This window comes from Penicillium brevicompactum (genome assembly GCF_028827555.1).
Source record: "Penicillium brevicompactum strain IBT 35665 chromosome Unknown utg000001l_segment0_segment0, whole genome shotgun sequence".
In the NCBI taxonomy this organism is placed as follows: domain Eukaryota; kingdom Fungi; phylum Ascomycota; class Eurotiomycetes; order Eurotiales; family Aspergillaceae; genus Penicillium; species Penicillium brevicompactum.
The window spans coordinates 150,104-167,736 of NW_026623203.1; the positions used below are offsets into that span (position 1 = coordinate 150,104).

Consider the following 17,633-nt stretch of genomic DNA (forward strand, 5'->3'; position numbering starts at 1 on the left):
TCCTTCCGTAACACAATGAGTGGTAGCCTCCCCGACTGCGGAGACTGCGGCATGATTAAAGTATCAACCAATGATGACCCGCTTTCTTCATTAGCCTTAGCCCGCTGGCGCTCGCATGAGGCATTTCGCAGCGGGCAAAGGTAGCAGAAGGAGGTTCTATTCAGTGAGGGCCGAAGGGATGGATGAAAAATAAAAAAGACGCTAACGAAGAATACACCAGTTTAACATCGATTTACGCCATATACAAGATTCCTTGAAGACAAAAGGATAAGACATTACACATATAGAAGCCGCGAAAGCCTCAAAACAATGCATATGGTTGATGGATCTGTGGCGCATTCACGAAGACATGCCTGGGCTTTGCTGGCCACCGCTTCTGTACTGAATCGTTGCCGCAGATTCCGCATCTGCTTTCGACCTGAACGACTACATTGTCGACAAGGTATTACGCTGACGGAGAGGTTTTACCGATCCGTGACTTCCATATGGATATGTCCCGCATTGGAGGTATTCCCCAAGACTGTAGTTTGTAGCTGTATGTACTGGAGACGGTTGAAGCATATGCTTTGTTTTAGACGGTAGTTGGCGCGCTCTTAGTCTTGCCTTCTCGACGCCGACACGTACTCCAGTATACTTGGATCGCAGCAGGACTTCTTCCCGGATATCGGTCCAAAAATAAGCTTGTCACCTCCGACCACGGTCGTTGCTCGTCTCTTCTTAACTCTAGCAAAAAATTCACCTCTTCTGAAGACCACCGCAAGCGCCTCCTGCGCTTTCGCTGGGCTTCGTTGCGACCATCACGAGATGGCAAGTGTCGTGGCAGCTTGGTCGACCGCCCGTCTCCGTCCCCACAGGCTGCAGCTATGTTTCGCTTATGGCCTTTTTTGCGTCCCACCTGTCGCGAGGATGCGTTCTCAGAAAAATCTTCAAAACGTGAAGGCTGTTGTAAAGGCTGTTGTGGGGACTGTTCAGGAGGCATTTCAGACGGTGACGGTATACAGGAAGGATGAGAAACCTCTGGAAGGAACGTCATGAAGTAGGCCTGTCGAGGACCTTGAGTTTGGATACGGAGAACTCCACGACCGAAAATCTCTTGAGTTTGATCCAATGAGACAGCCAAACCACCCCCTGAGGGCGTTTGGGACTGATCAGGGCATTTTCCGACGATATCATTGCTCGGGGCTAAGACGTTTCTCTTTGCCCTCTTCGACGTTTTCAGTGGGCGCCTCCTTGCCTTGAAATTAGGTCCACCTGACGACGGTGAATAATTGCTCATCGACGTCCGTGTTACTCGAACTTTCTCGAGGTTGTCAATGTCGTTGCCGTTGTCGCTCGAGCGACTACACCGTCGTATTCTGGTTAGAGATTTCTTCTTGGCCCTTGCATCCACTTCATCGTTTCGGCGGACAGGGATGACAACGGAAACGGCAGGAAATTGCTCTCGCTGGGCGGACTTTGCCTTTTGTCGCGTACAAAGGGATGGAGAGTTTGCCAGTATGGCTTGTGATTGGTTGACCGAGCGAGTTTGAGGTCCAAGACGGGAGAAGGCACGGGCTTGACTCTCAGTGAGTCTGCCTCTTATATCCTTATCCGAAATAGACGTGCTGACTGAGGGTTCATTGACCTGGAAAATTTGTGTTGTCATCCCATTTCTTGTAATACCCGTCTGATCTCCATGGTTTTCTAACCCGGACATGGTGTCATCTACGACAGATTCATCTTGGATAATGGTTTCAATGCTAGGCCATGCTGGTACATCTGTCGGAGGTGATGGCAAGACACGCGGGCAAGCCAAGCTGACTTCGGGCGGAGCAGGGCTCTTGTCAGTCTCATCATAAGTTCCTAGCGACGAGGTACTATCTCGGTGCCATCTAAGCAGGTCGGTTGGGGCAACGGTTGAGGCAATGGGCGGGTCTTGTATGTGTTAGCGAGATAAGTCAAACAGAAAGATAATAGTTCGCACCTACCAGCATGACGCAACTGAGGTTCTGCCGGGATAAAAGCCGTATCTGAGTCATCAAGAGAATCTCCCGAAGGGCATCGGTCTGGATGATCTGGTGGATGATATTAGCTACGCTTACTTATCGTAGTTCAGCAATGGTTCTGACATACCAGTTACTAAGTATGTGTGGTCACTTTCAGGCATGTCGGTGTGACATTCGTTTCGGAGCCCTGAGTCGATGTGCACGTCCAAGTCGGTCTCATGCGTTTCCTGGCCGTTTTGCGTCATAGCTCTCTCTATTTCGATATCAAATTCATTTCCCGCACGAGAATCCAAATTTTCCTTCAGGGCATCTGGGGTTGCCAGAGAGATATCAGTGCTGGCACCAAATGCTGAGCTGAAGGTCGCTTCTTGAAAATACGGCCTCGGCGGGAGGGCACGGGGAAGAGGGTGAGGAGCCACAGAGGCATTATAGGCCCTCCAACAGGAAGCAGGGAGCGCAGGCGAGGAGGGCTTTGTAGGAGGGTGAGAGTAGAAGCTAATGTTGTCAAGGCTGATATGCATGGCGGCCAAATCAACAGACGGTAAATGAGAAGTGGCGAAATGGAAAAGGAGTGCGGACGGCTTATAAAGTGTCTGAAATCACTTCTTTAAACAACGCCAAGTAGCTCCGCCGCATCGCCGTATCGCCACTCGGAGGTTGCACATGCCAGCATCCTCATTCAGCTACCAATCTCCTGAGCTACATTGGGATCCATAAGAAATTGGACCCACAAGCAAAGAGATAGTTCCATTGTCGGAATCTGCCTCGCTCAGAGACCATGTTCAATTATCATGGCGGCCATCTCATGCACAAGCACACCGATTCTCCGCGGTTCCATCGGACTGTTCGGACATGCGGACGCCTTCGTAGACCAATCCCCTAGATTGATCCCTCTAACTTTCCGTGAACTATGGCGAGCAGTTCCACGTCAGCCTCGCAGAGCCGTAATCCGCAATATCTCGGTTCCTAAACCAGCGCAGATCCCTGCAAGCGATGTATCGTCCGGTTACAGTTACGAGTGTGACCCAATAATTGTCCCACCATTGGGATAATTCCGCGGCCATTTCGACAGATCATCACGTAGCCCGCTCGAGCCTTCTCATAAGTCATCATCGGTTGGGAATCAATGGAGCGACTTCGGGCCCACACCTGATGATGGGGACCCGGGGACGCAAGAGGCATTTTTGTCATTGGTGGCTACGCTGCGCCGAGCAGATAACAACACCACATGCCTATCGAGAGCTCATAGTACTGCCCCGGAAATGAGACACGGGCTGTATGCGTTTCCCCAAATAGTAAAGATTGCTTCAAGAGGTTTGAACCGGGCTGAAATAGGAAGCTCCCAATGGCTAGGAGACCATTTGGGGGCGGCCAATTTAGGCAGGCGAGGACACCTCGCGAGCCATGTCGCATGCCTCCATCTGTGAAAGATCAGCATCTCACACGGCGGATGTCGAATCAGTCGGTGGATGCCTGCGACTTCGCAGTGACACGAGTGGGGAGCGAAGGGGGCGAAGTACTCCTTGTGGGAACGGTCATTTCCGAAATGCAGGGGGCCGGAGCAGTGGCGTCCGCGCTCGCGAGCTGAGGAGAACGTACGGCCGTGGGAAAGGAGAGAGAGGTGGTCGAGCGACGCACCGTCTAGACTATATAGTTGACGAGGGCTCCCGAGGGCGGCGACTGGCGGCAGTTCCCGTTGGGGGATAGCGCGAGACACCATACCCGATAGGGTGACGCTAAACCAGAACAGGGCGGCACGGGACGGGCGCTAAACCCAACTGGGGGGTTGCCGGAAACGGCGCCCTCCTGGTAAATGCGACTTGTACTTTATAACTATAAAAAGATTATTATATCAAATAAGATTTTTTTTAAATAAAAGTATATAGCTTTTATAACTATAATCATATTAAATCTTTATTATAATACTTTTATCTAGACATTTAAACTAATAAATATATATATTATATATTAGGAATTTTATATTTTCAAAATGACTAATAAGTTAATCTAATATATTTATTCTAGTAATAATAAATTAATAAATCTTTCTTTTATAAATTTAACAACTATTAAGATCTCTCTAAAGAATATTCTATTATCTTTAAATACTTCTTTATTATCTAAAGACAATAAAAAGAATACTAAAAATAAGAATAAAAAATTAATTTTCTTAAAGCCTAAAATATATGAAAATAATAAAAATATTTATTATTATTAATATTATAAATCTTAAAGAATTTATAAGTTTAAGGATTATTATCTAAAGAAAAATAGCTCTAGTAATTTAGCTAATTTAGCTAATTCAATAATTATCTTTACTCTATTAATTAATATCTCATTAATGTATAATATATAAGCTAATATAATAATTATTAATCTAATATTTATATATTATAATAATCTTTAGATATAGTAGATTAGTATTTAGATATTAAAAAATACTATTATTTCTTTATTATTATTTATTAAATTTAATTAAATAATTAATTTTAGTACTTCTAAATATATAATATCCTTTTAATTGATTTTTATTAATTTCAAGTTTTACTGTATACTTATTATTATTATAACAAATTAGTATTTCTTTACTAAGGGTTTTAATAATATCGTTCTATCTATTTAAGATTTTATAACTTAAGATCTTAAAAAGCTATTTTTTTAAGAAGTCTAGCTTACTCTAGAATTAAACAATAATCTAATTTCTATTTTCACGCTTAATAAATAGAGTTACTAAATTAACTTTAGGACTAAAAAGACTATATTCTTATATAAAAATAAGTTTAAAATTATTGATCTATATATTATTAATCTTATTAAAGACTACTATTAGTTTAAATATCTAGAGGGTTTATTAGACTTGATAAAACACTTTATTTATATTATACAAGTAACCTATTCGCCCTTAATTAATCTATTTTCATATAAAAACCTTATTAATAGTCTAGAAGATAATTTTTAGGTCTAAAATAATTAAGCTATTATAAATATAGTAAATATAGTTGTTTTTGTTTTTATAGATATTAATGTTACTAAGAAATATAAGAATAATCTTATTTTAATTAATCTAGCTTATTGCTATACCTACTATACTAATAAGAATTAAGTTTATAAAATAGAATATAATATAATTAAAATAATCTTTAAAAAAAATAAAGATATTATCTATCTCTATATTCCTTATATTAATATTAAAAGCTATTAACTTTTATATAATAAAGAATATTAAATTTATATTAAACTAGATAATTTACTATATTTTAATATCTAAAGATCCTACTTTTATATAGGCTATAAATATAAGACTTACTTTATAATAATTTCTAATAATACCTTCTATTATATATAGATTTTTATAATAAAATTAATAACTAAAATCCTTTTAAATCTATAAAAAATAGTTAGTTTCTTAGACTAATAGTTTAAGATTAAGATTAAATAGATTTAAGGAGATAATATCTTTATTTATAAACCTATTTAGACTTTTTATAAGTATTATAATATTATTATATCTTTAATCTCTCTATATATAAAGTAGCTAAATAATATAGCTAAATAGTCTAATAGATATTTAATAGAATCTATAATTACTATAATAGTTAAAAATCAGTTTCTAAAACATCTTTAATTACTTATTTTATAAAAAGTAAATTATATAATCAATTAATTATATTATTTATAAATTAATATAACCTTATATAAAGCTTTCTATAGCTATAAGCTAGATATTTCTTATCTCTAGATATTAGGTTACTAGATTTAATATTATAATAATAAAGAATAGTATACTAATAAACTTGATTCCTATATAAATAAGAGCTATTTAGTTAGTTATAATATTAGAAATCATTATATAATCTATAATATCTATATAAAAAAGATAACTTACTCTTATAATATCGTTTTTAATAAAATCAAAGAAGCTAGCTTACCTAAATCCTAATATAATATTAAATTAAGAGAATAGATATATAAAGATTAATTTATTTTAATTCTATTTAAACACTTTTTTATAAAGATTATAAAGTTTATTTCTATTAATTTTCTAATAGATAATTAATTATTTATTAATTTTATAATTCCTAGATCTCTTTTGATTCTTATAAGATCTAAATCACTCTTAATTTCTCTATATTTATAATCCTTACTAATTTTTATATATTTATTTTTTCTACTAGTTTAAATAGTTTTAAAACCTTAAATTTACCTTCTTTATCTAATGATTATAAGTGAAAAGATGTTAAAAGAGATATAAATAGATAATAATAATAACATTTATTTAATTCCTTAACTATATTAATCTAAATAGATTGTAAAAATATAATAAAGATAATATCAAGAAAGAGCTGTAATAGCTACTTTACTTACTTTAACTATATCTATAAATACTAAAACTATATTAAACTGTCTATTTATAATATCTTTATCTAATTATATTCTTTTATAAATTATTATTAATATCTCTAATAGAGAATCGATATATAATATATAATATCTATCTAAAAAAAAATAATATCTATTTTATTAAGATATTACTATTTAACTATTTTTATTTTAATCTCTTTATATAGAATCTACTATATAATAGTTAGTCTACTATCCCCTATAGTTTTATAATATCTAAAAAAGTATATAAAAATAGATATTAATATTATCTTTATATTAGTAAATAATCTTAATACTACTAAAGAACTCTATATTTCTATAATTTTTAATAAAGATAAATCTTTTAAACCAGGATCTAAAGATCCTAGTTATATTCTATATATCTAGAAATAGACTATAATCTATCTTAAATATAATAAATAGCTTATTGTTATAAAAAAGAAGCTAAAATATTATAATAAAAATAGTATCTAATATATTATTAGTTATTAAAAAGATTAAAAATAGTCTTTTATCTTTTACTAGATTTAGATAATTAAATATAATAACATTTATAAAGCTTATTTAGTTTATTGTAGCTTTAATTAGATTAAAAATATCAATTTTTATAAACTTTATATTATTATTTTAAAGCTTATATCATTTAAAATCTTTATAACTATTATAATTAAGAATAGATAGCCTCTTTATTATATTAATATAATTACTATATTTTTAAATATAGAAATAAAGGAGTCTATCTATATTACGCTTTTTAAAAAAGAATGTAAGCGATTTTCTAAAACAATAGATCTACTTTTTTAGAATATAAATAATCTAAAATAAATATCTCGTAAATAGTATCTATTTCTTTGTGACATCTTAATTAAAATAGGATTTATTATACTAGAGTTAGATCAATCTATCTTTATTAAATTTATTAAAGATAACCTTATTTATATCTTGATCTATATCGATAACCCATTTATTACTTTCTTAACTAAAAGATTTATTATATAATTTAAGACTAAACTTATAAAGTATTTCGATCTTACTAATAAGAAAGAAGTTAATTAATTTCTAAGAATAGATATTATTTATTATCTAAAAGAAATTTATCTCTTTTTAAAAAGATTATATTATGAAAATCCTACTAAAATTTAGTTTATATAAGTTAAATAATATCTATACGCTAATAAATAAAAAGAGAATCCTTATTTTTAATCTAGTTAAAATTCCTATATCCAAAACTAATATAAAATGATTCTAGAAATAAATTAGCTTTTTTATCTAGCTAATAATATCTATCTATTTTAATATCTCGTTTTCTATTATTAAATTAATTTATTTTATAACTAATCTAGATAAATAATAAGCAGCTATTTTTAAATAGGTCTTTTATTATTTATAAAGTTTAAAAGACTTATATATTTTCTTTATATATAAATAACATTATTTAATCAAAGACCCTATTATTTATAATATCAAGAATCGAATATATAATATACTTAATCCTAAATTAGTAGATCTAGATCTTATCTCTAAATATTGAGATTTAGAGCTTATTAGATACTCTAATATTAACTAGTCTAGCTTTTATTCTAAGAGTACCCTCTTTATATCTAGTTTCGTCTTTATATTTAATAAAGAATCTATTTTCTAGACCTTTAAGAAATAGCCTTATATTATAATCTCGATTATCGAATCTAAATATATTATATAAACTCTTACGATCTAAAAAGCTATCTAGCTTATCTATTTACTTACTAAGCTTTATATCTAGATCTTTAAATCTATTAAAATTATAATAGATAATAATAGAGCTATTATACTTACTGAAAACCTCGTTTTTTATATAAATATAAAATATATCTTTATATGATTTTATAAGATTTAAAAAGAAGTTAAAATTAATAATATCGTTTTTATAAAGATCCCTATAGCGAAAATAATAATAGATAGCTTTATAAAACCTCTTATCCATATCTTATTTTAACACTAGATAATTATATTTAATTTATAAAAGCTTTTTAACAATATATTTTATATAGATATAGCCTTTATAACTCTCTATACTATAGATCCTTATACTAATACTTCATTAGTAAAAAACACTATTATTAACACCCTTTCACCGGATTCCTTATTTATATAGAAAGAAATCACTTCTTCTTTTTCTCCCTAAAAAGGATTTCCTAACAATTAAATATCTCTTTATAAAACTACCTTTATTTCCTAATCGAGATATTATCTAATATTGCACGCCCTATTTATACAGTTTACTTTATCTTATTTACTAGATCACTCTTTACTCATTCTTTAGACCCTAAATATACCTTTTGTTTTACCTCTTTACCCTTTCTTATCTATAAACTTAATAATATTAAGTTACGTTTTCTTATATTATTGCTAGCTTTATAAGAGGCTCTTTTTCGAAGAGATAGATAGATGATCTTGTAGAAGATGTTGAAAGGGAGTTCCTGTTATTAGTGGATCACGTGACCGTGACCCTCCTACCTATTAGTTCTCGCTCCTCTATAGCTTCTCTCTTCTTCTTTCTTTCTCTTTAGACGCACAATACTATTCTTAGAATAGCCTCCTTTTCTTCCTGCCTACGTTCTAGTAGATCTTCCAAGAGTTATAAAAGATAAGATAAATATATAGTGTAATGGGGAAACCGCGTCACATCTTATCTACGCCACATACGTCCCAGGGGTATTTCTAGCCCAATTTTCATAGCATAGCAATCCAAGCGTTCTACCCCTCTCTGAAGAGCAACATCTATTTCCTATTCCGGCGTTCTGGGGGCCTGCTTAGCTCCGATGATCTCCGTCGAAGCACTGAGCACCCCCGTCGTCTTGTCTGCGATGTCAGACCGCCAGCGCGCTCTTCCCACTTCACTAGGTAAACGATGAAGACATCCACTGCTTGACCCAAGAGTATGTAGATGTTAAACCACGATACCATTAGTCCTCTCACAGCTTTAGTAGCAATTTCAGATATTTCATATTTCCATTAGGCAGACGATTGATAAAGCTCCTATTTCAAAGCCAGCAATCAATCGACCAATAGATAGGATCCAGATATTTCTTGTCGAGAAACAAAAGATAAGGCAGCCCATAATATAGACAACTTCATAGACCTATAGCGATCTTGTTCGGCCAATTCGATCGTTCAGCAAGAACAAAAGTAGTGCTCCAATTCCCGCGCCAAGATTAATAAGAAACATGACGCTGGATATAATATTGTCGTCGAGATTACAGATCTTTTAGAATAACGGAAGTTGGGTGATAACAGCAGTAGACCCTTCATCCCATCCTTGAGGAATTTTAAGTCAAGTTAAAACCCTTTTGGATCATAGTCTAAGAATATAATTTCTAAATTTCTGAAGTATATTCGATGTTAAATACGGACTAACTAGATCCGCCAAGCAATTTAAGCTCCTATACTAAAAAAAAAAACCCCTAATCCGACTTATACACTAATCCCCCCACTATAGGATAGAACAAAACGCGCATAATAGGACCTTCCTAGGCCGTAAGAGACCAAACACCAGGATGGATTGTTCTGACAGAAGTATTTCCTTTCACAGGTTTGGGTGCTGGAATTTAGCCCTAAGCCTTTGAAGATGGGTGGAACAGATTTAGCTTTGGCTTCTTATCACATCTTTGAAACTTTTTATTGCAGCACTCTTTTGAGTATCGTATAGGGCAAGGTGACGATACTAGATTATCATAGCATACAACACATCGGTTGTGCATTGTATCACAGGGTTTCCTACATCTCCACCAATTCCTTAGGCATTCGTCAGATTCTTTGTTTGGTGGTCTTGCTGGTAATTTGCATGCTGGATTGGTTTCCATATTACTATAGCATTTGTTCAAACAGCGGTTCAACGTTATTACACATGGATCTTTGCAATATCCAACTATACGTCCACATGTAAATGGTTTAACAGTAGCTGCACCCTGTGTAAAGGTAAGATGTAGAATCAGACAAAGTGCAATAAGTTAACTGGTGTAAAGGATGTGCATATTGTTGGTTAAGTTATTGGGGAAATTGATCAGCTTGTAAGATAAGCTTTTCCCGTAGTATATGGTAAATAGTTTTTAAGTCTTTCTGAGTGTGCGTTGTGTTTTGGGCATTTTAAGGACAGATTTCAGTCAGCGACTTCGTGGAACCGCTATGGTCTCTGGGGGGAGGGATTAATTTATAATTAGATACTTCAGGCTTAAAAACAATTAATGACATTTTATAATAGTCATCAATCCTTTGGGAAACCAAGCAAACGTTTGCACTGGGCCCAAAGCTCTCCATAAGAAATACCTGGTCCACTGGCAAAAGGCCAATTGAAATACTTTCCTTACATTGGTCAATTATTTCAATAGATCTAGACCTTTCTTTGACTAAGTATATAAAGTTTGAGTCAAAATTAGGTAGAAGTTTAATAGGATTTTATCTTATGGCAAGCACCACCTCCTGCTGGCGCTGGTCTCAAGAACCAAAATAAAAGTTATCTTTAATAGGTTCATGTATATAATAAATAGAATAAGAGAAACACGCTCTTGCGACGTCCGCAGTGGATGAGAAGGGGCCACGAATTTCAATCTGACGGGAAGTACCAATACCTATGCTCCGAATTCACAGCGTCACATCATTCTTTAGAGGGAAGAACCGGACAGTCAATCATTGAATCAGTGGCAAGAGCATAATTTACGCGATTTGTATCTTCTGTCAACTACTCCAGTCTGTGGTAAATTCATATATTGAATCTGAAAAGGCTTCGCGGTAGGAATTTTACGGGAGAATAATGGTACATGACTTACTATTGTAGGTGTAAAAGTAATTCAGGTATCATAATTTCTGCCAGCCCAAAATATGGTGGCCTTAGGTATCATCAGGTATCAAAAACAGTTTTGAACCCTTACACGCTATTAAGTTGCGATACCGTCTCCCTTTATATATTGTTTTGGCAAATGGTTCTAAGGTTCGTACAAGAATTACTAATGCTAATGACTCCCGAGGCAAAATAGACTCGAGGTGGCGTTGAATTACAGGATAATAGAGCCGGATAACGCAGGGTGACACACCTCATAATGACCTAAATGACACTTATAAATCAGCTGATCAGCAGATCTTCGCTTCTCTTATATTTCAAATTCCAAGATCGATGACTTAGGACACATCACCATATCTACCATATCCTATAGTCACTCTGGTTACATCCTCAACAACTATGCCCTTTGGTGCTGTCATCCGGCCTGGAGTTATCAGGCCTCTTTCTGTCAAGATTAGTCCCATTTCATGGGTTGCCTATCACAAATTTTTACAATCAAGTTCTACAAATATAGCTCCTCCCATCTACGTTGCTCCCTCATTCCCTGATGATTTTGAATCATCGCCTTTGGTACCGTACGGTCCAACGATAGCAAAACAAATGCCTAAATGGGATGAAAGTCGAGCTACTTTGAGTGAAGCTGAGGTATTTACATCCCTCCCTATTGAGCCTAGTCGCCAGGGGGATTCAGAAGATAGCATCCACTAATATATTGTCATTTCTAGATTAAGGCTGATCGAGATGATGTTAAGCTGAACGCAGAGCCTCGAAACAAGACTCCAACGATGGAAGAAAGAGAGCTCGAATTGGATGAAATGTGAGTTTGTATCGGGGTTTTGTCAAATGTCTGGATACATAATGGCTCCAAGTTGTCTGTGTACCTTTTGTTAGCCTCTTCGTCTTCAATATTTAATCATTTGACTCGTTTATTTTCGTTGGAAGCGACCTTAAAGTCTAGATTGTGTGAACTTGATTGTTTAATAGTATGTCTAAGGTCTAGTATAGTCTCTAGAGATTTGAGCGGCCTGGGTTACCTTTATGGTAGAAGATAAAAGTGCTCTTTATTGGCATATGTACTGGAAATCCTCTGCCGGTGGATCTGATTAGGGCGGATCGTGCTCTCTTGTTCATTGAGCTTGATTGTGGTTTCTCTTTTCCTGAAACCCTAGGGATACCCATGTGATTATATAAGGCGAAGATGGTTTGTATTAGTTTCGGCAAAGCCGCATATATAAACTAGCTAGATTATATAATACAGACTCGCTCGTACTTAGTAAGCAAACTAGGTCCTAGTGGCCATTTGAAACAATATCCTCTCTTATTTACTAAGGCTTACTGCCTTGGGGAGCCTTAAAAAAAGTCCCCTTAAAAGGCTTAAATCTTAAGACTTTAAAGAAGTCGGGGTATAAAAAAGTCCAAAAATAATGCTTTCTATAAAAAGGTATTAATAAATTCAAAATATAATAAGAGGATATAACGATATAATCTTATTCTCTCTTTTTTCTTTTATCTTTATTATTTCTTTATTTCTTATTTAATATCTAACTCTTTTACTTTATCTAAATTATTTATTATTTCTTTATTAACTAAAATAAACGATATAGATTTTCTAGATTATATTTTAGAAAATCTTATAGTATTTAGTATAATAATATATATTAAGTTTTTTACTATATAAAGTTTTTTCTATTATTTATAATAGAACTAATTTATTAGATACTTATTTTTTAGATTTTATATCTTTAAATATTATTATTAAAAAAATCAGAGAATATAGAGTTTAATAACTTTATAGATAATAAAAAAAAGAAAATATAAAAACATAATAATAAGAATCTTATAAATAATATTATTAGCTTTTTTATTAAGAGAGAAATAATTATTTTATTATCTAAAGGTGCCAGGAAGTGACAGGACTGTGACTCGAACCCACGACCTTGTGACCAGATTCCTGCACAGGAAGAGACGGGACAACATGCGTCTGCCTCAGGCAGCACCCCCATTTACATAGATCCTGCTAGCTGCTCTCTCTCTCTCTCTCTCCTTTCCTTCCTCAGTTCTATTATCGTCGTTTCTTGGACCATAAAAGCGATCTTTTTCTTTTGTGCTTTGCCTGCCTGACAAAAGGTCTTTTTACTAATTATAATCTCAATCTTTACTATTATTTAATCTTTATTATTAGTATATCTTATTAACTTGTTATTTTTTATAAAACTATTATACATAATTTATCTAATATAGATTAATAGATTAATAAGATTGAATAAATATTTTTATATATTTTAAGAAAAATAGTTAATAAATAGATAGTAGTCTTTAGATAGACTTTTAACTTTATATCTTTTAATACTATAGGGAGACATATTTAATATATTAGAAATCTAGATATTTATATCTTTTTGTCCTATTATATAATTACTATATTAATAAATAAAATTAACCTTTATCTAATAATAATTACTTTAAAAAGCTATATATACTATATTTTCTCTAGTTTAAGTATATAATATATATTATATATAGATTATCTTATTTAATTTATTAAGATTTTTTAAAAAGTTATTCTTATTTTTTTATATAATATTTTTTTTCCTACTTAGTTCGTAGCTTATTTGTAAACTTATATTATCTTGTGTCATATAGTTTAAAAGGTCTAAGCAGAGGATATCAACAAGGAAACAAGTTCTACAAAAGTTCTGGCAAACTATACTACTTATTCCCCTAAGTATAATAATTGATATAGAACAATGTAACAAGTAGTCTAAAACCAGGGATCCTCATACATGAAAATATACATCCGACCCTTGGGCACTATACATCTTCGTAGCATACAAGATACCATGTGAAAACATTTTAGCAAGCCTCGCCGCAAGACCCTCTTATGCGATCTTAAACCTCCCACAAAAAGATCGACCTATAATGGCATATACAGAGAGACATTTTTATAAATTGCTTTCCCAGGCTAACATACCTTCTATCTTGAGTTAAATATTGAAATACTATAATCACATACTAAAGAAAAAGGTAAAAGTAACAATATATGAATAGGTTCAATTTAAACGTTTGATAAAGTTTCATACAAGTTACAGGAGTGTCAATCTGGCGAAAGCCCCACAATCTCAAATAAATGACAGAACTTTTTCCTTCTTGCCACAATACCAAAATACTAACCAGTTAACCAGCGAACCCATGATTTCATGGTCCAATTCAACACGGTAACCTTGTCTGTGGAGCAGGCCGTTTGCTGCCTCTGTGAAGTAGGAACCCCTAGCGGCAGGCGCAGACACCAAGAACACACTATACCAATGTGTTTAAACCTTCGAAGAGATCATAAAAGGCAGCCAGTGAGATTTTGGTTACACTGGGCGCGGAACAATCATTGTCCTTTTCATCCGCTGGATTACAGCCCCATGGATTCTGGAATACAAAGAAATTTTTGGACGTATCCCCCCCTTAGTTAGGACGTGTGAGCTCAAGTCCTTGCGGATTGCATACGCGTGATTTGGTATCAGCGTAATACGCTGCTCTATGTACTTATCAAAGAATGAATAGTACCCAGTTTTGGCATTACTGCGACCGGTTTTGGCATTGCTGCGCACGTCGCTAATCCGGTTGCCCACGCGCGCCGTCGCCGTAGCACTGTTGACAATGCTGAAAGTGCACGGTACATCCGTGTTCATGCAGCGCACCACCCAGTTGGCGGCTGCTAGAATAGCATGGATACCTCCACCTTTGCCCGATTTAACGTACATGTACTGACGACCGGTGATAGCGGACATAACTTTTCCCGCCTCGATGTTTTGTAGGCCGGCGTACCCCTCATCTTTAGTGTCCCGCCAACGCAGCTTGGGGTGCGCGTCCACAAATTTAGCAAATCCCTTTTCGAATAAAGCCACAACCGCGTTTCTCGAGGATGTCATCTGAAAACTCATCAAAGAAGGAGGCTTAGTACCTCTACACGGGCTAGCGGCCGTGAGTAAATGGTCGTTAATCCGCACAGTCTCCCATTGCTTGCCGTTATACAGTTGTAAGGAGAGCATGGGGGGTTTTCCCTGGGGGAAATTGTACGCAACAAAGACTGCACTTTAGCTTCGTTGTTCGACCGCAGCGCAACAAGCGCGGCACCTAGGCCACAATCACCAATCGCACCTTGCTTCACCTCGTTGACCGTGTAGGTCGTTGCGATAGGACTATGGTGCCCGATCACCCTGTCGAAGACTGGACGGTAGCCGTAAGGGCAAGGGCCGTTAGGCGTAAACTTCAGTGGCTGCGCAGAAAACGAGGTTTGTCGCTGTTCGGGTGTAAGGCCTTTAAAATGGAAGCCAGGTCTCTCAGCATGGCCGGGCGCATTGACATTTGTGCCCCGGATGAGTTGGGGCATCACTTGCGCCCCCGGGGCCACCAAACGCTTCACCTCGCTCTGCGGAGGCGCGCTGGGTGAAACCATAGACATGGTCAATTTACTGGATAGGTCATCAGAAAGACTCACGGAGGTGCTGGTTGGCGCCGCGGCAACACCTGTCGTGACGCCGAGTATGACCAGCGCCGCAAAAGCGCTGTGGGAGGTGCGCTTAAGCCAAGAGTCATCCTGTGAACGGTCGGAAGACGCAGGTAGAAAATTTCCAAGTCTCATGGTCTTGTTTTCCTACGACGCTGACGCGCCGCGCTGGAGTTCAGGTAAACTTCGATGATCTGCCAGTGCGGCTCCCCGGTGACGACCTCACCTGCAGACTAGTAGTAATGCAGGGGGGAAATAAGATATAAGTTAGGGCCTGCAGGGATTAATAGGCTTATGTGACGGTTTTGAAGCTAAAAGAAAATTACCATGGGGAGCAAGGTGTCTTTATTTGGCCCAAAAAAAGAAAAACGACTCGTCTGCCTTATTAATTAATTACAAGTGATTCAATACCCTATATAACTGATAATTGCTTCGAGTGAATTCGTATTCACACATCAGAGATATTCGAGAGTTCCGGGGTCTGGGGCTTCCAGGGCTGTTAGATTTTGGTGTCCGGATGAGACCGTGGACCATAGCCTAGATCTCACCAAAGGATATCCACATACCCAAGTCCGCCTATGGACTGTCCAAAATGCCCAAAATTGTCTAGAGCCGCCCATAGTTCGACGTGTTCATCGATGGGTCAAATATAGACAAGTCATTAAGGTTCGCTGTGGCAATCACCTCCTAGTAAACTCTATCTCCAATTAAAGTGGTCATAGCGTATTTCCCGGGGGTTGCACCACCACGAGAGTTATCAAAGAACAAGGTCATGTGTATATCCTGGCCAGCCCCAAAGTAGTCTAGTTTCACATTCCGCATGGGGCTAAGCCTACTTCGGTCCCATGTGCATAAAGATTCCAAACAGTAGTAGAAAGGTTGCTGGAAAGCTTATCTTGCAAAATCGCCTTACCCCAGACTATTCACAGATTCTTTCTCAAACCATATGCCGACATCAACCTAACCGCACATAGATCCAAACAGGCCCCTGAGCCTGCTTTTTTACATGTATTGTAATGGACAGTAACGTCATTTAAAAAGAGCGGTCGCTGTAATTGAGCGTACTGAAGGCGCTCGATTCTCGATTGTTATTACCTTGCGGTGGTCTGATTAGATACTGAGATTTTGATAAGACAATAATTCGGAACCCCTAATGGGATAGAGAACCATAGGTAGCGGAACCACGGACGAAGTGGGGTCACATCTCAGATGACCGACATAAATTTGTAGCTTGGCCCCGTATTTTCATGATCGAGTGGTCTAGGTTTGGCAAAGCTATTAGGTGAGCAAGTTAAAACTCTAATTGGTTTCAGCTGGCGTAATACATCTTCTTGGGCTCATTGTGATGTAAAAATGCTTGGGCTTAGGTAGACTCCCTATTCAAGAGAAATCAACAGCATGGTATGTGGGGCAACAAAGCATCATATTGTTACGGTCACCAATCACATGTGGGGACTACAAACACCAATGGGCCATCGAGAGCCAACCAACCTATCTGGCATCCAGATCACGTGCAGCACCCAATACCCAGGCGCCCAAGCTTTCAGGAAAAGAGAAACCACGATCATGCTCAGTGAGCAAGAGCATGATCCGCCCTGATCGGACCCACCAGCAGGGGATTTCCGGTACGTATGTGCCTATACATACCAACAAACCTCTGGCGCGTGGAGCCAGGAACGGCCTCTATTAGACCACCCTGAAGTATAGACTGCGACATCGCCCGCAGGCATGCCCATAGGCAGTACCCAAGGCCCACCGTAGACAGGCCTTGGGCCCAAAATTAGTGCCCGCAGGCGTACCTTGACGGTAGGGCCCGTAGGTATTGATTAGCGTGGACGCCCGCAGGCCTTTTTAGTCATCACCTTTTAGCAACCCTATAACTTGCATAATATATAGGCCTGGACAAGTGTTGGTGCTGTGGTACCGCGGTACCAGTCACGCTGCGGTACCG

The 17,633-nt window shown here is 36.5% G+C and overlaps 3 protein-coding genes across 3 annotated transcripts; 1 reads left to right on the forward strand and 2 right to left on the reverse strand.

Moving 5' to 3' along the window:
• Nucleotides 1-571: 571 nt before the first annotated feature.
• On the reverse strand, nucleotides 572-2,506 carry N7506_000040 (uncharacterized protein; the record flags this gene model as incomplete). Its single annotated transcript, XM_056949336.1, has 3 exons — nucleotides 572-1,914; nucleotides 1,968-2,054; nucleotides 2,113-2,506. 3 exons carry the CDS (start codon nucleotides 2,504-2,506, stop codon nucleotides 572-574), a joined length of 1,824 nt encoding a protein of 607 aa, XP_056815251.1.
• Nucleotides 2,507-11,583: 9,077 nt separating this feature from the next.
• Nucleotides 11,584-12,005, forward strand: N7506_000041 (uncharacterized protein; the record flags this gene model as incomplete). The annotated part of the gene is made up of 2 exons (XM_056949337.1): nucleotides 11,584-11,829; nucleotides 11,910-12,005. 2 exons carry the CDS (start codon nucleotides 11,584-11,586, stop codon nucleotides 12,003-12,005), a joined length of 342 nt encoding a protein of 113 aa, XP_056815252.1.
• A 2,298-nt stretch (nucleotides 12,006-14,303) lies between these two features.
• On the reverse strand, nucleotides 14,304-15,817 carry N7506_000042 (uncharacterized protein; the record flags this gene model as incomplete). Its single annotated transcript, XM_056949338.1, has 3 exons — nucleotides 14,304-14,481; nucleotides 14,680-15,262; nucleotides 15,334-15,817. The coding sequence occupies 3 exons, from the start codon at nucleotides 15,815-15,817 to the stop codon at nucleotides 14,304-14,306; spliced, it is 1,245 nt and encodes a 414-aa protein (XP_056815253.1).
• Nucleotides 15,818-17,633: the final 1,816 nt, after the last annotated feature.